Source organism: Amia ocellicauda, chromosome 16 (assembly GCF_036373705.1).
Source record: "Amia ocellicauda isolate fAmiCal2 chromosome 16, fAmiCal2.hap1, whole genome shotgun sequence".
Classification (NCBI taxonomy): Eukaryota; Metazoa; Chordata; class Actinopteri; order Amiiformes; family Amiidae; genus Amia; species Amia ocellicauda.
Window position 1 is genome coordinate 3,421,961 of NC_089865.1, and position 21,456 is coordinate 3,443,416.

Genomic DNA, 21,456 nt, shown 5'->3' on the forward strand with positions numbered 1-21,456 from the left:
GTGACCCTCGTGCCCTGTGGATGGGGCATTGTCATCCTGGAAGAGACACTCCCATCAGGAGAGAAATGTGTCACCATAGGATAAAGGTGATCACTCAGAATAACTTTGTAGTGGTTTGCAGTGACCCTCCCCTCTAAGGGGACAAGTGGACCCAAACCATGCCAGGAAAATGCCCCCCACAGCACAACAGAGCCTCCGGACCCCCTCACTGTAGGGGTCCAGCAGTCAGGCCTGTCCCGCTCTCTTGGTGTCCCACACATGCACTCGCCCACTTGTCCAGAATATGGTGAAGGATGACTCATCTGACCAGATCACTTTTGTCCACATCTCTGTAGACCAGTGCCTATGGTTTTTGCACCACTGACCTCTCAAATGTGCATTTGTCTTTGTAATGAGGGGTTCATGCACTGCAGCGCTACTACAATATCCCTCTCTGTGTCGTTCTCCACTGACTGTTCTTGCTGACACAGTCTGATCACGTCCTGCATTGACATTCTCAGTCACCTGGGAAAGAGTTACTCTGTTTTTCCTTACATACCGCAGTAATGCATGAACATCACGGTCATCGAATGTGCGCTTTCAACCACAATTTCCAACCCTGTTTACTGATGTCTTTCCCACTTTAGTCACTGTTCCTATTGAAACACTAGCCAGTTGAGCGTCTGTGTGATTGAAGCTCCTGCCATTCGTGCCCCAATAATGACCCCTCTTTCACAGTCACTTACATACTTTCCTCTCGCCATCTTGATCCAAAATCGATGTCAGCTGGGCATGCTCAGCATTTGTATACATGCCACACAGCATGATAGGATGTTAATTGCGTAATTGTATCATGCAGTACACCTGTTTGGAGGCATCTGCATTCGTTATGTTCCTCCACAGATTTATTCAGTTTTTTCCTTTAATTTGTCACCCGTCTGTATATCTGTATAGATTGTTTGTTGATTGATAAACAACCATGTCTGACCTGTGGGTAAACTAAAGGGATTATTTCTATGTCACCCTGAGCAAAGTACACAACTTATCCTTGTGCTCTTTGGTTCCTACCAGACATGGTTTGCGACTTAGTTAATAGTTAAGTCTATTAATACCTTAATATCTTAGCATCCTTCATGTTGTATAGCACTTTTATATTTACTTTGATGATGCTTATTGTTTTTTACTTTGTGTACCACATTTATTGGCAATGTAATACTGTGTCTTTGATTAAATTATTCATTTTCTTATAACATATTTTAAATAAGTGTTTTTTGCAGTCCTTGTGTTATGTTCGCATCACAATGCTCCCTTATATGTCATATGAAAATATAAAGTGAAACAAAATGAATGTAATGATGCATCGCATGTGACTAATGCACTGAACAGAAAGAAAAGCCATTTAATTAAAATATGACATTAATATGAATTTAAGGTTAAAGTAATGGGGTTGAAATAATCTGTTATTCATCACATATTTGTTGTAAACTTGATTTAAAATTGTATTACCTTGGCTAAATGTTTATGAGTAATTACTCATCGGACAAGAGTGAGTTTAATAGAGGACCTTGACCTCAATAAAAACAAGGTGCCTTATTCATCCATACAGTGACACCTTTCAGGTATGGAGTATTACAGGGTCATGATGAAATGAATATAAATCACTGAATAAATAGAAGAATCAAGTTAATTAAAAATTAGTGCTTTTTATTTTTGTTGTCTGACATTTTTTTCAAGTCAACAGGACTCCATGATGCGTCTGAAGGAGCCGATCCTGGGGCTCATGCCTCCCCAGTCGCTGTATCTCCGGTACTCTCCGGGCCTCATGAAGTACTGCCGGCCTCTGTAGTTGGGCTGCTCGTACATGACCCAGTAGCCGTCCATCACGTTGCAGGAGTGAACGTCAGAGAAGCGGAAACGATCCTGCACAGACTCGCAGTCATCGGTGAACTCCATTGTCTGGCCTCCGAAGTTTTCCCTCTCGTAGATTTTCATTCTGTAGGATCCTCTATGCTGTATTTAAAAACAGGTTTATTTAAAAGAAAACAAGTGAGAACATCAATGACAGAACTATAAACATTATTTTACTTTCTTTTATAGTCTGTTATAAGAGCTGGAAAGATCCATTTATCAAAATACCATGTGTGCTACAAAATATTTCATATTTTACCCTTCAACATTAGTCATCTTACCTGGGGGATCATACGGCAGGACCTAATGCAGTCATTGAAGCCCATCCAGCGCTGGTAGTCAGGATACTCGCCCCTCCTCATGAAGTACTGGTAGCCCATGTAGTTGGGGCGCTCGTACACCATCCAGCAGCCGCTCTCCACTCGGATGGAGTTGCAGCGGCTGAAGTAGGAGTGCAGGTCAGCGCCATCGCTGCTGCACTCATAGGAGCGGCCCTGGAAGTTCCTGTCCTCGTAGAAGATGATCTGCAATCAAAAACACAATACAAAGGGGACATATGGACAATTTAAATCAATCTGGATGTGTAATCATTAAAACTTGTACAGATCATGAAAGATAATGTAGATAATGAGGCAACTCTAAATGTGTGCATTAATTCTACAGCAATGGTTCTGGTAAATAGTCTGCATTGTAGTGGCACCTACTGAATTAAAAGCATTGATTCAGAAACACATTGCTACATCCCTGTCACTGTATTCATAACATGTTGATGTTAGAATCTGTAATTCCAGTACTTGAGAAAATGAGCCTGAAGCATTTAGTTAAAATCTGAATGTAATAAATCTTGACTCCAAATCCTGCAACCCATGAAAACCCCCTTCTCTGTAAACAGTTATTTTTAACGAGAATTGTTAGAATATACCACTAAATGTACAGATTGCATGAGTAAAGGATTCAATAAGCAGGCTGTGCACACTGATGCTGAGCTGAGTGAGCCAATGGCCCTCTTACCTTCCCCATGGTGACCTGGCTGAGAGATGAACTGTGACTCGTTCTGTCCTACTGCTGCTTTTATACCCAAGTTGAAACCCAAACTGCCTCTCTCCTACTTTGTGTGAAAGCCCTGACTCATCAGAAACACAAGAGAGCTGCACCTTTTGTCACAGCACACTCTAAAGGGTTATTATTTAGTATTGTATGAGTTTGTGAGGTCAGGATGACATTTCCATATTGTTCTCACTGGACCCAAGAGAAAAGAGAAAATTCTCTGCACTACAAGCAGTTTTAGGGTAAAGATGAGTATCATTGCTTTATACTATCTAATTGTTGAATTAATTCATTGTTTTCCGCTCCAATCAACCTGAGCAACCTGTCTTTGGGATGTGTAATTAAACTGCAGCAACTGGAAAAAAACCAAGGAGCCACAGGTAGAACATGCAAACTCCTCATAGGCAGATACACAAGGCCAGCATCAAACCTGAGTCCTTGGAGCTGTAAGACAATGAACCACTTCACCACCATGCAGCCATCTTACTACAACCATGAGGCCTAAAAATAATTATTCTGTTCTGTATCTGTTTGGGTGATAATGTGATTTATGAACTCTCATGACAATTCTCATTTCTATCCTTTTGGTAACTTCATTTAAAGGCTTTTATTTACTGGGATTTATTTAAAGGACAGTCATAAACAATTATGCAGGTGTTATAATCACCAATACTAGTGTAACGCCGGGGAATGCCAGGGAAGGTGGACCCAGGTGCAGAGCGTAAGGTCAGATCAGGACTAACGAGGGGTCTAGGGCCAGCAAACAGTTTCAACAAGGGCAAGGCTAAAGTCGAGGTCGGAAATTAGTCCAAAGGTCAAGGGATTGGGCAAACAGGCTGGTCAGGGAAATCCAAGAACGAAGGTCAAAAAAGGGAAACACAGGTCAGAAACACAAGTGGTCAGTAAGGCTAGAATTGAGGGCTCAGAAATGTCACAATGCTGGGAACAAGACTTCGCAAGGAGCGCCCAGAACAAAGCAGTATATATACAGAAGTAATGAGCTGTGAAATGAGGAGCAGGTGCAAGTAATGATTAAAGCAACAGAAACCCAGTAGAGGATAAGGGAAAGCTGGAGTGGTCGTGAACAGAAGTGCGGTGTTAGCCTGACAATTAGTGTATTTATTATTTTCCTTAGGAAGTGGAATCATCACCTCTGCCCCCTACCCCTCCTCAGCTCCCACCCTAAGCCCATCTATACTGGACTCATCATGAGTTGTTTCAACTTGACTTCACACGCTGAGATATCATCATCTCAAAAATGAAATCTACAAGTTGTGCCCTTCATCCTATTCCTACAATCCTAATGAAATCATGCTCCTCTATTCTTGTCCTCTTTGTAACCAAACTTATTCATATGTCCCTTCAAATAGGTGTGGTTCCCTCCCAGCTCAAATCAGCAGTCATCTCCTCCGTCTTGAAAAAAACAACCCGGGACCAAGGGAACTCTGCAAACTATCGGCTCCATTTCCAGTCTTCCTTTTCTGTATAAAGTCATGGACAAAGTAGTGGCTAGTCAATTACAGTCACAATTGACCTTCAATGACCTTTTCACTCTGGTTTTAATCCAAACCAAAGTACTGAAAGTGCTCTTGTTAGAGTAGTAACAACCTTCTAATGTCATCTGATAATGGATTTCTGACTATCTTGCTCTTCTTGACCTCAGTGCAGCTTTCGACACGGTTCCCATAACATCCTGCTGTGTTGTGTAAAAGAGTACATAGGACTCGACAGTTCTGGTATAAATTGGTTCAAATCTTAATTCATAATACATCACCATAGGAAATGCAAAATCAGAATCCACCTTGATTACATGTGGCGTTCCTCAAGGCTCTGTTTAAGGTCCCATTTTACTTATCTTGCTTCCTCTTGGTCTTTTATTCACAAAACACGGTGTTCAATTCCATTACTATGCCAACGACACACAGATTTACATTAAAAACAACCCTAGACTTTCTTGCATTAATAAACACCATCATCTGCTGTTTGGAGGACATCAAGACCTGGGTATGTGATAACTTAAATTTAATGACACAAAAAACGACCTGCGGTTTTTCGTGTATTTTAGGGACTACTAAGTAACCGGCTTCTTGGGATCTCAATGGCCAACCTGGAGTGTATTCAGTATAGAGATATTTTAATTTGGGAGTTGCCAGTCCCTTTAAGAACATAAGAACATAAGAAAGTTTACAATCGCGAGGAGGCCTTTCGACCCATCGTGCTCGTTTGGTGTCCATTAATAACTTAGTGATCCAAGGATGCTATCCAGCCTATTTTTAAATGTTCCCAAATTTTCAGCATCTACCACATCGCTGGGGAGTTTGTTCCAGATTGTGACTCCTCTCTGTGTGAAGAAGTGTCTCCTGTTTTCCGTTTTGAATGCCATGAATCCCAATTTCCATTTGTGTGTTTGTTGTGTTAAATGCTAGTAAGTCTATCCTTTAGTGCACAGGGAGCCAGTGAAGAGAAGCCAATACTGGAGTGATGTGTTAATGTTTTTTTGGTTTTAATTATGATTCTTGCAGCAGCATTTTGAATAACTGAAGTGCAGGAATAGCTCTGTTTGTGCTGCCTGACAGAATGGCATTACAACAATCCAATCTAGATGTAACAAATGAGTGTATCAATTTCTCATTGTCCTGTAATGAGTGGAATTGTCTCAGTCTAGCAATGTTTCTAAGCTGGAGGAAGGAAGATCTCAACACATTCTGAAAGTGTGATTCATAAGATAGCTTATAGTCACAGAAGACACCCAGGTTTCATGCCATCTCCTTAGGGGTGAAATTAAAGTTTTCATTACTCAGTTTTGTCCCATAAAATTCTGTATGGAATGAAAAGTACTTATCTATTATTATAAAATGTATTATTATTATTATTTGCCATTTGTGTATTAATAATATATTGAATTGAATAGTTTTATGGAAAAATGTAACATATTATATTATATTATAATATGACACCATTCTTCTATTAGAACTTTTGCCAGTTCAATGAGGGATGTTATTCTGATGTTTCGAGTGTCTGTCAGAAGTGTCAGGCTGCACTGATGGCATATTATGCACATGTCCTTCGTGAGAATTCAGTGGAGATTGAGTGTTGTGTTGCATTATGTTTGGTAAATTTCTCACAGTGCACTATGGCAAGTATCAACATGTTTGGAAGTGTAGTTGAGATGTTCTTGAGTCAAAAGGCATGGAATGAATATCTCTAACACTCCACTGATTCCTCCTTAAATCCGTCTTAGCACCCTGTTAAGTTACTGTATACCTAAAAAAGGGGTGAAATAATATATAATAATGTAGCAGATTGTGATTACTCATTGTATGTAATTAATTTACCATTGCTTAATGGTGTATTTTGGTGTATTTGCGGTTGTTGAATATAAATGAAGGCATCTGCTCAATTTGAATTTAGGATTTTTTATTTCTGCTGTGGACACAAATGAGAATATGACATTTTTAAAGTCAGCAGGACTCCATGATGCGTCTGAAGGAGCCGATCCTGGGGCTCATGCCTCCCCAGTCGCTGTATCTCCGGTACTCTCCGGGCCTCATGAAGTACTGCCGGCCTCTGTAGTTGGGCTGCTCGTACATGACCCAGTAGCCATCCATCACGTTGCAGGAGTGAACGTCAGAGAAGCGGAAACGATCCTGCACAGACTCGCAGTCATCGGTGAACTCCATTGTCTGGCCTCCGAAGTTTTCCCTCTCATAGATCTTCATTTTGTAGGATCCTCTATGCTGTTCATATAAAAAAAAACATAAAGTATTAGTATATAGTTACTGGAGCAGTTATTTATAAGAGTAATTATTAAAATCTAGAATGTATCCATTTACCAACAGTTCCCTGACTGAGAAAAAAGAGCCAAAAGCCAATTTATCACTGCTGGGAAGATTATAACATAAACTTGACAGTTAGATCACATTGAGGAACTCACTTGTGGGATCATACGGCAGGACCTGATGCAGTCATTGTAGCCCATCCAGCGCTGGTAGTCGGGATACTCGCCCCTCCTCATGAAGTACTGGTAGCCCATGTAGTTGGGACGCTCGTACACCATCCAGCAGCCGCTCTCCACTCGGATGGAGTTGCAGCGGCTGAAGTAGGAGTGCAGGTCAGCGCCATCGCTGCTGCACTCATAGGAGCGGCCCTGGAAGTTCCTGTCCTCGTAGAAGATGATCTGCAGAAAAAACACAAATTAATTTTAAAATGTATTTCATAATACATTGTCATAATTTTTCCAGAGAGTCAGAAGCTAAATTCTTACCTTCCCCATTTTTGCCTTTGCAACGCTGACACTCAATCTGCAAACTCCAGCGGCCTGCAGCAGTTATATATACAAGCCCAAACAGAGGACATTGTTATTTAAATATACGAACAACGGTAGTCAGCAGTTTGGATCTTTGAACAGCCATGTGGGATGGACTTATTCGGCACTGCCATTTACAAGTCAATTGTGTATGTATATTATGCGTGTTCGGCCTGCAACATTTGAAACAAACCATATAATGAGATGTTGAACAATGGATTCTGCACATCTATATCAAAGGTATTTCATTTTCTTTTCAGTAGGCAAAAAGGTACTAACGTTTTCCAGGGATTTCCTATGCAGTACATTGGAAGCAATGGAATCATCGGTGGAAAGCATTAGATTTAATTCATTCGTACACTGCACATGCACACACTATCCACACTGTCAAAAAAATCTGTGTAAATTGAGAGTGTGCTAAGGTATGAGTGATGTGCTAAGTTGAGCACGACTGTGAGTGTCTCTGCACCTCTAGACAATCCCAAAGCAGTTTATTTAAGACGTATTTTGAACTAACAAGCACAGTTGTTAGTTTATATTATTTGGAGAACAATTAAGCATTGCCATCCTGTGTAAATTTGATTAAACATCTCAGATTTGAGGGGTAAATAACCGTATCAGTTACACCAGACAAGAACCACCTAGAACACTGTAACATGGCGCATAGTGTATGAGGTTGCTATGATGATGTAGGGCTTTCAAACTCATTCCCACATCATTGGGAAGCAGGTTTGTCACTCTGTTGGGGCTCTGTGGACCTGTCACAGGTGTATCTGAAATGGCAGTTGGTTGCTTGACTTGGATCAGTAAGATTGGTGTCGTTCAGTTGCCGAGGTTGATTAAAGGAGGAGGAGAGAGGGGGAGAGTGTGATGGGGCTCAATGTGTATGAGTGTGTTACAGTGACATTGTCCCTCTCTGAACTCAGCATTCAACCCCCCCCGGGTCAGAGGACTGGACTCTTGGCATGGTGGGTTTGTTGCTCTGTGCGGATCAGGCGCTCTGAGGACTGCCTGAGATGGGGCTTTGAATCCAAGCAGGGAGTCTGACTGCACACACTACCATTTTTCAACTGTAATAACTGTAATCATTTATGGCAGAAAAAAAATGGACAGTTAATTCAGGGAAGTAATCATACAGCATGTTCTTGTGAAATGTACAATTGTCCTTTCTTTAAAAGATGATTTTGGAGCTAGAGGATGACTGGAAATATGCACCAGACTAATTTGATTTCAGATTATTTTATTTAAATTTGTGATTTTTAGACACAAGGTAACAGTGAGAGTCTGGTCATCCTGTGGATGCTGATGAATTATAAACTTAATGCTTTTATGCAAAGCCTGATATGCACCTCATTGTTTGTGATTGGGAGCACATAAGCCTTACACAAGGATATGATTTTTTATAAATCCTCTTTCTTATTATTAAACTATTATTCATTTGTATTGTAATTTCTTGGGCTGAATTGCAGATGGAACTGCTAAAACTAAGAACGTTCTCTCATCCAAAGCATATTTTTGGGGTTCCTGATTAATAAATATGAGACTAATTCATTTTTTTGTCTATTTAATATGTAATTATTATATATATGTAAGTATGTACAGATGTATGTAATATTTGTTTTAATGTTAATAAAATACTTTATTAACACACAATTATGTGTAGTAAAGTTGTTGTATAGCCTTATTCTGCACCACAAAAATCTTATTTTGTGATTTGTTAGTGAACAGTTAAATGGCTAATAATGCATAGTAGGTGAACCCTAAAATAAAGTGTTACACCCACACATACATACATGGAAATTAAATGTGAGATATGTTTCATATGCTTCAGATTCCATATGCCTTTTCTGTCTAGGTAGTTAATGACGTTGTAATGTTTTTGGAGTTTAATAAAGATTTCTCATTTTCAGAACACACAGAGAATTGCATTGAGGTAATATTGTCTGGTTGGCAGGATTCCTCTTTCTTGGAGGACACAAGCTACTGCACTGTGATATTTAATGTATATTACCTAAATTCCAGTTATATGACTGAGTTGAATTTGTTTATTTTAACCAGAAAAAAAATACTTTTCTTAATTAAATTCTCATCTGTGAGTGTTTGGACACAGTTATGATATATGATATATATTATATATGCTATATAGCCTGATATATGTCTATTTGTATTTTTTGTATTTTTTTGCTGTATGTTTGTTGTCTGTTTACCACTCGCTCTGTGGCTACCCTGTGAAGGGCGCTATACAAATAAAAATATATTGCTTGATTGACACATGGCAGGCAAAATACATGTGATTGACTGTTCTCCTAGATTTGTAATTACTTATATGTTAAATTCTGTTCAAGATCTATACTCTCGCACTTTCTCTCTCTCTCTCACACACACACACACATACACTTTCAAATATATACAGGATAAGATTCTTAATTGCACCCCACACACACCATTGTAATGCACAAGTTCTCACACGAGTCATGAATCATATGCGAAGATTGGAATGAAAAATAAATAATCAGATAATAAATGTTTGAGAATGTGTTTATTTTTTATTGACTAACTACTGGCATTCCAATCACAAGATTCTGCAGATTTAGCAGGACTCCATGATGCGTCTGAAGGAGCCGATCCTGGGGCTCATGCCTCCCCAGTCGCTGTATCTCCGGTACTCTCCGGGCCTCATGAAGTACTGCCGGCCTCTGTAGTTGGGCTGCTCGTACATGATCCAGTAGCCGTCCATCACGTTGCAGGAGTGAACGTCAGAGAAGCGGAAACGATCCTGCACAGACTCGCAGTCATCGGTGAACTCCATCGTCTGGCCTCCGAAGTTTTCTCTCTCGTAGATCTTCATTCGGTAGGATCCTCTGTACTGTTACACGGAAAAATAACAATAAAAACTCTTAATAAAATTTTTCTGAATAATTTCTGGGGAAAAAAAATGATGTAGTGAGCAAATAGTGAAACACGTGAACAGGTCATGGCTGAGACACATTACACCCAAACCAGTGGAGTCAGGAAACATTTTTTTTTAATTTCCAGGTGAAGGTTTGAGTAAAGAGTGTCACATGTTATCCCTGCCATGAACTCATATGGCAGTATGAACTCACAGTGCCATTACAAAGCATTGTCTTACCTGGGGGATCATACGGCAGGACCTGATGCAGTCATTGAAGCCCATCCAGCGCTGGTAGTCGGGATACTCGCCCCTCCTCATGAAGTACTGGTAGCCCATGTAGTTGGGGCGCTCGTACACCATCCAGCAGCCGCTCTCCACTCGGATGGAGTTGCAGCGGCTGAAGTAGGAGTGCAGGTCGGCGCAGTCAGAGCTGCACTCATAGGAGCGGCCCTGGAAGTTCCTGTCCTCGTAGAAGATGATCTGAAACATGAATTGGACATTTTAATCTTTAGCTGACCTGTTAAAGTGTAGAACAACAATCGGAAAGGACCATTACTCTCATTCCTTGTTTCTGTATGGAAACCAAGAGTCAAATGTACACATACCTTCCCCATTTTAGATGTAACTGTGGGACTCTTTCCAATGAAGCGCAGAGCTTTCATGGAGCTTTTATACTACACCACTGTGCCTGGGGTTTTGTTATTCAAATCTCTGAACCTGATGAATTAGCAGTACTGTAATTGCTGTTCACCTAAATTCTGCCATTATTTCCTTCTCTGCTACAATGGAGCATTTCAATGTTAGAGTGGAGAGAGACAGCCAGAGATGACTATTGCACAGTCCAGATGTGCAAACCTGGGAGAGACTAGCTCCAGAAGACTCACAGCGGTAATTGCTACAAAGTATTGATTCAGGGAGGTCAATACTCTAATAAAAACTCAAATAAAGACACTGGTGTTTCAGAATAAAAATGATCTTGCCTCTTCAAAGTGTTGAGTGTATATCAAATATAAAAATCAAACATTTATGCATCACAATCTCAGGTTATAACATAACAAAATGTGACAAAATCCAATGGGGGGATACTTCTCACTGTATCTATCTATCTCCTATCTATAGCTTCTTGTATCCATCTTTGGTCTGTTCTTCTTGCAGTGTTTATATACATACAGGTGACAAATGTAATGAAAAATCTGAAATAATGAGGAACATAATGAATGCAGATGCCTTGAAAGAGGTGTACTGTATGATACAATTACGCAATTAACATCCTATCACGCTCTGTGGCATGTATACAAATGCTGAGCATGCCCGGCTGACATCGATTTTGGATCAAGATGGCGAGAGGAAAGTATGTAAGTGACTGTGAAAGAGGGGTCATTGGGGCACGAATGGCAGGAGCTTCAATCACACAGACGCTCAACTGGCTAGTGTTTCAATAGGAACAGTGACTAAAGTGGGAAATGGCGCCCCCCAAAAAACATTTGGATCACATTTGGGAATATCTTTTGGAAGAATGGTGTTCATCCCTCCAGTAGAGTCCAGAGACTCGTAGAATCTGTGCCAAGAGCGTTGAAGCTCGTGGTGCCCAACACCTTACTGAGACAGTTTATGATGTTTTTTCCTTTAATTTGCCACACATCTGTATATATATATATATATATATATATATATATATATATATATATATATATATATGGTGTGTACAGTAATAAATTATATATATATGAATTATGTACAGTGTGTTTATGTGTGTTTGTATGAGCAAGAGATTATGTATATTGTGATACAGGCATATTAGTTATTAGGACACCCATGTCTATTTAAAACAATGTTCATTCTTCATGAAAACTGGTTTGTATAAATCTCTTAAAATACCTTTTTTTTCACTTTTGTCTGCCTAATCATTTCTTCTCTTCGGCATCGAATGGAATCAAATGGAATTAATTTAGAAAGTGCTTATTAGATGAAAATAAAAATAATAATATATATTTTTTGTGATACTGGTGCCCCTTCAGTGAAGCATCTCTGTTGAGTTTATGGTTTGCTTTTTTCAGTTGTCTCCTGCAGCGGGATCAGAGGTGGCCTCCACACTGGGAGCAGAGAAAGCCGTTTCATGAGTGTTGACACTGACACCTCTTTAAGGAGACATAAACATCTGGCCATCTTTGTGTGCTGAGGGTGTGGTTCAGGGGGAGGTCTTTATCGGCTGTCGAGAAACACAAATAAACTAAAAAGAATAGGAATATGGAAAATTGTTCCTGGTTATATATGTTTTTGGACACATTTAGAGTATGTTTCTTTTATATTTTGTTTTGTTAAAGTAACTTTCATACCTTCATCATGGAGTCGTTGAACTTTGAACTGAAGAGGATTTGACTCAATAAAAGGAAACTGTTTTGTGAACAGGCCTGGTTTCTTGTTTGTTGTGGTTCAAACCTAATCCTGTCCTTCATCTGCAGGCCCAGTTACCCATGTGGTTATCACTATCCTAATTCACCTTCATTTTTTATCCATAAGAGTATGTATGTTAGCATGTGGCCTAGTTGAAAATCGCCATATTATATGCATATTATATGAGTATCAGCATATTGTCTTCACTGAGCTTGGCTAAGTTTATAATTCACCCAATACAGTGCAGTGCCTTTGCAATATAATCTGCCATGTCCCATATAGCATAATAATTGTTGTGGGTGTCTTAATACTTGTTTAAGTTGCTTATACTACAGTATAACATCAGTCAATGGTAGCCATGTCTGATTAGAAATATCTATTAATTTATACGATCTAACATTTAAAGCAAAACAGTCTCAGGCAAGTGATAGGAATGGGGAGTTTGAAGAAGTTTGAAGACTTCTCCCCAGAGGTAGATATTGCAGACAGTGGGAATGGTTAGGAGAAGGTGTGTGCATTGTGGAAAGAAAGCCCAGTTTGTATGTTGTAAACTGTACATTGAATCCATCAAGCCATTGCACCATCAGTGACTGGCAAAGTGGTATCTAGGCGGTTCATCATCCACTCCCCAACTTCTCCTCACAGGTGTACTGCAAGGCTCCATCCTGGGTCCCCTCCTGTTCTCTCTCTACACACACTTCCTGGGCCCCCTCATCACATACCATGGTTTCTCCTACCATTTTTTCCCAGATGATTCCCAGATCTTCCTGTCTTTTCCCCTTTTTGACCCTCATTCCCTCTCACATCTCTTCCTGTTTGTCTGATATCTCTGCCTGGATGCACTTGCACCACCTCAAGCTCAACCTCTTCAAATCTGATCTCCTCTTTTCCCCCCTCTTCCTAACCTTCTGCTGATCTCTCCATCTCAATCCCATTGGAATCTACGTCACTCCTATGCACTCTTCTTCCGCTAAGAATGTAGGAGTCACCCTCGATCCTGCGCTCTGCTACACCCAGCACATCACCACGCTGACATGCACCTGTAGATTCTTCCTGAGCCACATACGCCGAATCCGACCCTTCCTCACCAACTACTCGACACTGCCCCTCACCTACCCTTGTCTCAACCAGACTGCACCGAGCTACCTCCAGACCCTGACCTCTCCGTACATCCTCTCCAGACTGCTCCGGTCTTCCTGCATCAGAAGACTAACTTTGCCTCCCCTCAACTCCCCCTCCTCCAGATCCCGCTCCTTTTCATCCCTGGCCCATAAGTGGTGGAACAACCTTCCCACTGAAATCAGGACAGCAGAGTCCACCTTCCGGTGATTACTCGAGACACACCTATTCAGACTGTACCTGTAACTCTGCTGTTATTCCCCTGCAGGGCTCAGCTCTCCTGTTAAAATGCACTTTATATCTAGTTTTCATAATACAATTTGCTTTTACATTGTTAGTATTCATGTTGTTTATATTGATTGCCCCTGTGTCCACTTCCCCTGAGCTATGACTTCACATCTTATCTGTAATTAGTAGCTCACAAATCTAGGATGTAGGACTTGATTTATATATATATATATATATATTTTCTCATGTAATTTGTACTATGTTTTGATCTGTATTTCTAGACTGTATTGCACTATTATAATGCTCTTATGTTTTGTAAGTCACCTTGGATAAGGGTGTCTGCTAATAAATAAATAATAATAATAATAGGTGGTCCCCGCTTTGTTTTCAGTATGTTTTGGCATGCTTACAGCAGCAAAAATATCAACAAATGAAAGAAATATAAAATTCTGTACAGTCGAAAATGCGGTTATTTAGGGATCATACAAGATACTTATTGATACAGTGAGACCATTTGATGTGAGTTAACTTATACGCTATCATTTAAAATATTTTCATAAACTGCATTTCTAAGAGAATGCATTTATCCGGGATGACTTACGGTTGTCATAAAATTGACATATTTCACAAAACGTTAAAATGTGTATATATATTTTTCTTGAACGTGTGCTGAAAAGTGGACTCAACTCTTCGTAGCATCCCATGTAACGGAACATTGAAAGCCGAAAAACATAAAAATAAACTCCTATGTGCTAATGGGTTAACTAAGGTTTTCCAAGCAAGGAGCATAGTTTTATTTTCCTTCTGTAAAAAGCACAATCACTCTTACAGTCTGTTTCTGTCCTTTAACCACCACTGCTAATGTGTACATTGAAGCTCCAGTCTGTCTGATCTCTGAAAGACTGAGTGATATAATGCATCAAATTATCAGGCAGGGAGTTGGCCTTTATAGCAGTGACACTGGAGTTCATGTAATTCTTTGATACAGAGTCATTAAATTGGAACAAAGAGAAATCAAACTTGAACAAGCCATTTTGCTGATATGCAAATCATGGTAATTTAGTTAACAATAGCTTTCCGTAGTCGGCACATTCTGGTTATAGATATAAACATGGGCTGTGTAGCTGGGGTGTGGGAAGTGAGCAATAATTTAAAATGGGGAAGGTAAGATAACGTTTTATTTTATTATTTCAAAAAGTATAATATGTAAAACATACAGACAATAAACTTTTGAGGAATCCTGTCTCTAAGAGGAGTTACAATTGTTTGGATAAGATTAAATTAAACAGTAGTGAAGAAAATGTTTATTATAAACTTAGTAATATTTATATTATTTTTATACCAGTTATATTATGTTAAATTACAGTATATTATATTGTTGTGGTATAAGAGATAAAATCAGCACTTTATAATAATGCTTATTACTCTTTTTTGTTAAATATGATTTAAAAATGCCGGTGCCGGTAGGGGTTTGTTCCTCACTGAGTGTCTGCTTATCCTTCGAAGATAATATTTTATGAGGACAAAAGCTTCCAGGGCCGCTGCTATGAGTGCAGCTCCGACTGCCCAGACCTGCACTCCTACTTCAGCCGCTGCAACTCCATCCGCGTGGAGAGCGGATGCTGGGTCCTGTACGAGCGCCCCAACTACATGGGCTACCAGTACGTGCTGAGCCGGGGCGAGTACCCCGACCAGCAGCAGTGGATGGGCTTCAATGACAGCATAAAATCCTGCCGGTGTATCAGAAACGTAAGCCGCCTGTCTTAGTTAAATCTAAATGTAATAATATTACTATGGGAAGAAATCATTAAATGTCAGTACAGAAATACCATTGGATTGTGTTACTGTAGGATTTGCAATGAGTGAGGTAACAGTATCTGGGATAGAAGAGGCTAAGAACCTTTTAAATCAGTCGTTACTCATGAGGGGAAACATACACTGTGTAAACTTTTGTAAATTAACGTACGGGCAGGTATATTGATGCCATGATAGAGGATGTGAAAAAGGGAGGTGTAGCTAAAAACCACCTTCAAGAAAACCTGAGGATTGATGTCTGTGCAGGATTGATCCATGCTCTTACTCACACACACGCCGATTTGGAAGTTAAAGAGTGAAAAGTGTATTTTTCGGTGCAGTACGATGCCCAAAATGAAGCACAATGCTGAAGGGAGCAGCAACAAGGAATTAATCAGTTAACATCCAAGAGACAATACGCTGACATAACAGTCTTTTTTGGCAGCTGGTTGCACATAGCAGCTATTGGAGGATATGATGTACAAAGAAAACCATGAAGGCGGAATTTGTATTTTGACTTTAAACTATCTTACTTTTCTTCGCTGTGCAATGTGGATCAATAGGGGAAAAAATACCTGTATATTCTTTGTCCTCTCTGCATTGCATATTCCAATATTGGGGATTTTCAATATGTACGGCTACCGCTGCTCAATTTATTTTAAGAAATGATTGGCGCAGCTGCATGATGTAGGTGTAGATGTGGAATGAGGAATTTTAATTCAGCAATATGTGAAACGAAAAAAAAGAGCGCTCAAAAAGTGAACCAACCAAGAATACGAATATTAAATGTATGTTTATAATATATATATATATATATATATATATATATATATATATATATATATATATATATCTATATCTAAGGAAACGTCTTGGGGAAACTGATATAGGACTGATATAGGCCGATGATGATGATGAGATATTTATATGCACGATTGCTTTGTATTTCAGGTCTACGGAACCACATACAAGATAAGGCTCTATGAAAGACCTGAGTTCGGAGGTCAGATGGTGGAACACGCCGAGGATTGTCCGTCTGTGTTTGACACCTTCCAGCTACGGGAGATCCACTCCTGTGTGGTCTTAGATGGCGCCTGGGTGTTTTACGAGCAGCCCAGCTACAGGGGGCGGCAGTACTTCCTCGAACGTGGAGAGTACCGCCGCCACACAGACTGGGGGGCGACCTCTCCCGGCGTCGGCTCCTTCCGCAGAATCACAGAGTTCTAGAAACTTCGGCTGCATTGGGATACGGAAGAGCACAGACCCTGAAAGATGATGAAGTTGTGGAGCCGGTTCTGTCCCGTTCATTACAGTGTTAAACAATCCTGAAAATAAAATAACCTGAGCATCATAACAGCTGGTGTTGGTTGCATTATTGTGTTTTTTGTGTGATATAGGATTCATGAAAAGTGTTGGTGAACTATAGTTGTACTTCTAAAGCTAATGTGTTGTTTTTTGTTTTTTTTTGGTGTTATTTTTTTACTCTCATTTACTTTCACCCATTTCCTCTGAGCAAGCTTTACTTCAGATTTAATGAGTTGTGGGTAAAACCTGCTTGTCATCAGTCTCACACAGATTAACTTCAGACTTTACAGCTGCCCTATTTCTCCCGGAGACAAGCCTGTGGGGCAGAAATAGCACTAAAAATGAATTAAAAAATGAGGTCAAAGACAGATCGTCTGAATCCCACACAAACTCACTGAGCTGTGTCATGGTTTATCTTCAGAGGATACACCTTTGACTCGTTACTCATTTTCCATCCATTATTACCCTAGAGGGAGCAGCGCACTGAAGGATAATAAAAGACCAGGACTGACACTACAAAGAATGAAGGGAAAAGCATCAACTGAGGCTGTAGATTATAGGGAGTTAAGATGATATTTAAATAGAAATACGCATTGCAGAAAGTTCACCTTCACCGGCCAAATACCCGGATTCACACTTTTACATCTCAGCTAGTCTCACAGTGTTTGGGACTGTTCAGATCAGTCATAGCACAGTGCTTAATTAGGGCTGGGATGAAGTTGCAGTGGCTTGTCGTTACACTACCACGGCATTATCATTCTTCATTATGCTCACTCACTGCGCTGATGACAGGCAGGTTTTGATTAAACATTTTAATTAAGGCTGTCATTTTACCCCGTGAAACTTGTTATACGAGATTATCTATTTATGACATTTCACTGTAATTTTGAGGCATTAACATCTGAGCTTGCTTATGTAAGTCTTTCCAAATGTACCTCTGCAGACAGTACAGACACTAAGCAGATACACAGTTTGCTTTGCCTGCTCCCTTTGGAGATTATTATTAATACTGCTTAATTATTTACCAGATGCCCTTACCTAGGGCAATGTATCACAACATATAAACACAATAATACAGGACAATACAATTTTAGTGGTTTCTGACATTACAAATTGGTAATTTTCTATTCTACTGCAGATTTGTGATTTGTGACATGATCCCAGTGCAAATGGATTTTACCAAATCCGGTTTTAGTTTTACCATTTGTGTTAATACAAAAAACAAACCCAACAAGCCACCCAACCAACAAACAAACACATACACAAATAAACATGCCTCTATTTGGCACAATTCACACAGTATGAATGATAGCGTTTTTAAAGTGCACCCTCTGGTCAGAGCTGAGGTGCTGTTTTTTATCTCATCCTTGAACTACAAAGGTCACAGGATCCAGCGGTGGGATACACATCCACCTCACACTGACACCCACCGGGAGAGGTCAAGATGCATTCATTGCACTGCCATTCTCACTTTGCTTTCTTTCCAAAGGCAATCACAGTGTTAATATGAAAGCTAAACAGCACTTGAGAACAAGATGCTCAGTGCGTCACTTTAAAATACTCAAATGTGCCTTTTCACAATAAAGATTGGCAGTCACACGTTTCAGTGAGAAAAGACCTTGGTGTGTTCAGAGGGTGAATGTGTGTGTTTATTGGTGTTTTATTCATGATCTTAGAATTGAAAGAATTGCCTTGCGTATCAAGGAAACATCCTGTTATACTTGAAATACCGTAGGAGCCAAAGGCAATAGCTTAATTTCAAGTGCAGTGGATCACAGTGGGGGAAACGTCCCTTTTCATTTTGTCAAAAGTAGCAATTTAAATAGTTTTGCTACTCCCCCTTTTTATTTGTATTACTTGCCACATGTACACCTTTCATACTGCCTGAGATCTACAATCTGAGTAACACTAGAGATTCCTGAGGAATGTGCTTGTATATGAGGATAGTCTCATATTAATAGGCCTCACATTTGTTTAGTTTTTAAAAATGGGCATGGTTATGAAATGGAACCCAACACTGACCTTTCAGTGCATATTTTAAGACTTATTAAACATGCACTTTGCTGTTAAGTAAATTCTTAACTTGCATGGATGCATGTCAAGAGTAGGCCCCAGTGTGATACTGTAAAATGACTGTGCCCGTCAAAGCATTACTAACCGTTGGAACTAACCGTTATTGTCTGCAAGCACCTATATACCTATTCTGCCAGCCTGTAACTTAACTTCTCAGGTTTTAGAACAGGCATTTGCATCATAGCTTGACAACGCTGGCTTACATCCACAGCTACGGATTGCACCGAACTCTTCCCCCATAAAACTGTATTTATTTATTCACATAAATAGCCTGATTCACTTTTGTTTGTTTTCAGCTGCATCGTATCCATAGAGGTCACTTTGCCCTGAGCTTTCTATTCTCCTTTGTTGGGAGATCGTTGATTCAGTGCTTTAGAACAATGTGTTGAGCCTAGATCACTATTTGAAATGCTGATTGAAAAAGACGATTAATTTGTATAAATCACGTGCTTAATTTTATTGTTCTGGACGAGTATAAACAGTGTAATTGGAGAGGACCTCTTCAGTAATACACACTGTGCCTAGTACAGTGAAACCATAATCTTTGACCATGGGGAAGGTAAGTTGTGTAGGGTAAGCACTTTTGTGTTTTGTGTTGACATATTCTAATAGATAAATTAATAGAGCCTTGATATGCATCGGAGAAATTGGTGACACTTTAAATTACGGTGATTATTAATGATTGGTAAATTAAATAGTTAAAACAAAACCGTTAATAATTACATTTATAAATTATGATTTATCATTTACAATAAAAATGGCAGCTCGGTGCTTTACCTAGTTAACTAGGTGCTTTATCTAGTTTGCTCCAGTAAATACCCAGCTGTATAAATGGGTAAAAAGTAAAAATAATGTAACAATTGTAAGTCACCCTAGGTAAGGGTGTCTGCTAAGAAATTGAGTAATTAAAAGAGTTTACTGCTAATCTATAAATGGAATTATCAACTGTGTTATAAACTATTTACCAATCATTTACTAATGACACTATGATATAAAGTGTTAGCAAGAAAGCTTAAGAAACATGGCAGTGGACGTCTTTAAAAAGACACTTTACTGTGAACAATGCTTTGCTTTGTGGTAGATCATCTTCTACGAGGACAGGAACTTCCAGGGCCGCTCCTATGAGTGCAGCTCCGACTGTGCGGACATGCACACCTTCTTCAGCCGCTGCAACTCCATCCGCGTGGAGAGCGGCTGCTGGGTCCTGTACGAGCGCCCCAACTACATGGGCTACCAGTACATCCTAACGCCGGGCGAGTATCCCGACTACCAGCGCTGGATGGGCTTCAATGAATGCATCAGATCCTGCCGCATTATAAGAAATGTAAGTGAAAAGCTTGTAAAGATGAAGTTTCAGACACATCTTCCATGTTGCATCAGTCCGTCTATGCTGCAATCTCAGCACATGAGAGCGAGGCAATCAAGAACAATCTCGCGCTTCTTCCAGCATTGGACTCTAAACTTATTTAATTAACCAAATAATGAATTAATAATGAACCTCATAATTCCAAATGGTATTTTTAAATATATTGTTGAAGACATACGAAGTGTTAACACATTAAAGCAGAGACAGTGAAATTGATGATGGATGCCCACATACTTCTATATATCCTTTAGCTATGCCTGTATGCCATTACTGTGCTGAGAGATGTTGGCAGCTGCCTACTGCAGCAACATTAAATGTGGATAGCTCTATTTCAAGGCATCTGTGTATCTAGTCTGAAATTACAATTGTATTCATTGAAGTGCAAGAAGATGTGATAAATTTGGAGGCAATAACTGAATCGTGTTTCAGTAGTAAAGAAATGTCTGCAGAATCATCACAAGACCTTGTTCTGAGTAGATTCTGAAGATTGAAAACCAAGAGAAGGTATACACTAAAAAAAGGATATAGTTTGTGGCAGATGTCCGAGCTTGGAAGAAATATATACAGGTGTTGTTGTTTTGGATCTTTTGTGTATTGTAGAGATGCTGTAATACAAGGAAATAATGCAATCCTTAAGAGAAGTGTGACACCAAGGTTTTTAAGCACTGTCAAAGAAATACTGGAAGGGTAAAAAACCTAATGTTTGATTCCTCTGCTGTCTTCTCAGACCACCGGCCCCTTTAGGTTGAAAGCATATGAAAGGCCCAACTTCGAAGGCCAGATGATGGAGTTCTCCGACGACCTGCCCTCCATCCAGGAGTTTTTCCACAGCAGGGAGGTCCACTCCTGCAATGTGATGGACGGCGCCTGGGTGTTCTTCGAGCACCCCAACTACCATGGGCGGCAGTACCTGCTGGAGCGCGGAGAGTACCGCCGCTACACAGACTGGGGCGCGATGCACCCCTGCTCTGGCTCCTTCCGGCGTATCATGGAGTTTTAATTCTGTAAAATAAAATCATTTTTAGATGGTCCCCTGAAAGAAAT

The 21,456-nt window shown here is 39.9% G+C and overlaps 5 protein-coding genes across 6 annotated transcripts; 2 read left to right on the forward strand and 3 right to left on the reverse strand.

Moving 5' to 3' along the window:
* Window positions 1-1,666: 1,666 nt before the first annotated feature.
* On the reverse strand, window positions 1,667-2,922 carry LOC136711485 (gamma-crystallin M2-like). The gene is made up of 3 exons (XM_066687786.1): window positions 2,899-2,922; window positions 2,169-2,411; window positions 1,667-1,989 (listed from the first exon to the last, which is right to left on the reverse strand). The coding sequence occupies exons 1-3, from the start codon at window positions 2,905-2,907 to the stop codon at window positions 1,714-1,716; spliced, it is 528 nt and encodes a 175-aa protein (XP_066543883.1). The 5' UTR covers window positions 2,908-2,922; the 3' UTR covers window positions 1,667-1,713.
* Window positions 2,923-6,067: 3,145 nt separating this feature from the next.
* On the forward strand, window positions 6,068-16,895 carry LOC136711357 (gamma-crystallin M2-like). Its single transcript, XM_066687563.1, has 3 exons — window positions 6,068-6,094; window positions 15,381-15,623; window positions 16,620-16,895. Exons 1-3 carry the CDS (start codon window positions 6,068-6,070, stop codon window positions 16,893-16,895), a joined length of 546 nt encoding a protein of 181 aa, XP_066543660.1.
* Window positions 6,341-7,243, reverse strand: LOC136711612 (gamma-crystallin M2-like). The gene is made up of 3 exons (XM_066687973.1): window positions 7,199-7,243; window positions 6,869-7,111; window positions 6,341-6,671 (listed from the first exon to the last, which is right to left on the reverse strand). The coding sequence occupies exons 1-3, from the start codon at window positions 7,205-7,207 to the stop codon at window positions 6,396-6,398; spliced, it is 528 nt and encodes a 175-aa protein (XP_066544070.1). The 5' UTR covers window positions 7,208-7,243; the 3' UTR covers window positions 6,341-6,395.
* On the reverse strand, window positions 9,763-10,775 carry LOC136711613 (gamma-crystallin M2-like). The gene is made up of 3 exons (XM_066687974.1): window positions 10,739-10,775; window positions 10,371-10,613; window positions 9,763-10,106 (listed from the first exon to the last, which is right to left on the reverse strand). Exons 1-3 carry the CDS (start codon window positions 10,745-10,747, stop codon window positions 9,831-9,833), a joined length of 528 nt encoding a protein of 175 aa, XP_066544071.1. The 5' UTR covers window positions 10,748-10,775; the 3' UTR covers window positions 9,763-9,830.
* A 2,701-nt stretch (window positions 16,896-19,596) lies between the features above and the next one.
* Window positions 19,597-21,412, forward strand: LOC136711627 (gamma-crystallin M2-like). 2 transcript variants are annotated; one of them, XM_066687994.1, is made up of 3 exons: window positions 19,597-19,605; window positions 20,128-20,396; window positions 21,157-21,412. In XM_066687994.1, the coding sequence occupies exons 1-3, from the start codon at window positions 19,597-19,599 to the stop codon at window positions 21,410-21,412; spliced, it is 534 nt and encodes a 177-aa protein (XP_066544091.1). The 2 variants fall into 2 exon arrangements, with proteins under 2 accessions (XP_066544091.1, XP_066544092.1); XM_066687995.1 differs by having other exon boundaries at window positions 20,128-20,370; window positions 21,140-21,412.
* Window positions 21,413-21,456: the final 44 nt, after the last annotated feature.

Coding starts and splice junctions, on each gene's coding strand:
- LOC136711612 (XM_066687973.1), bottom strand. Junction 6,672..6,868: donor CCTGCCGTATGATCCCACAA/GTGAGTTCCTCA, acceptor TTATATGAACAG/CATAGAGGATCCTACAAAAT.
- LOC136711357 (XM_066687563.1), top strand. CDS start 6,068: ATGGCAAGTATCAACATGTTTGGAAGT. Junction 6,095..15,380: donor GTATCAACATGTTTGGAAGT/GTAGTTGAGATG, acceptor TATCCTTCGAAG/ATAATATTTTATGAGGACAA. Junction 15,624..16,619: donor CCTGCCGGTGTATCAGAAAC/GTAAGCCGCCTG, acceptor TTTGTATTTCAG/GTCTACGGAACCACATACAA.
- LOC136711627 (XM_066687994.1), top strand. Junction 20,397..21,156: donor GAAAAGCTTGTAAAGATGAA/GTTTCAGACACA, acceptor CGGCCCCTTTAG/GTTGAAAGCATATGAAAGGC.
- LOC136711613 (XM_066687974.1), bottom strand. Junction 10,107..10,370: donor CCTGCCGTATGATCCCCCAG/GTAAGACAATGC, acceptor TCCGTGTAACAG/TACAGAGGATCCTACCGAAT.
- LOC136711485 (XM_066687786.1), bottom strand. Junction 1,990..2,168: donor CCTGCCGTATGATCCCCCAG/GTAAGATGACTA, acceptor TTTTAAATACAG/CATAGAGGATCCTACAGAAT.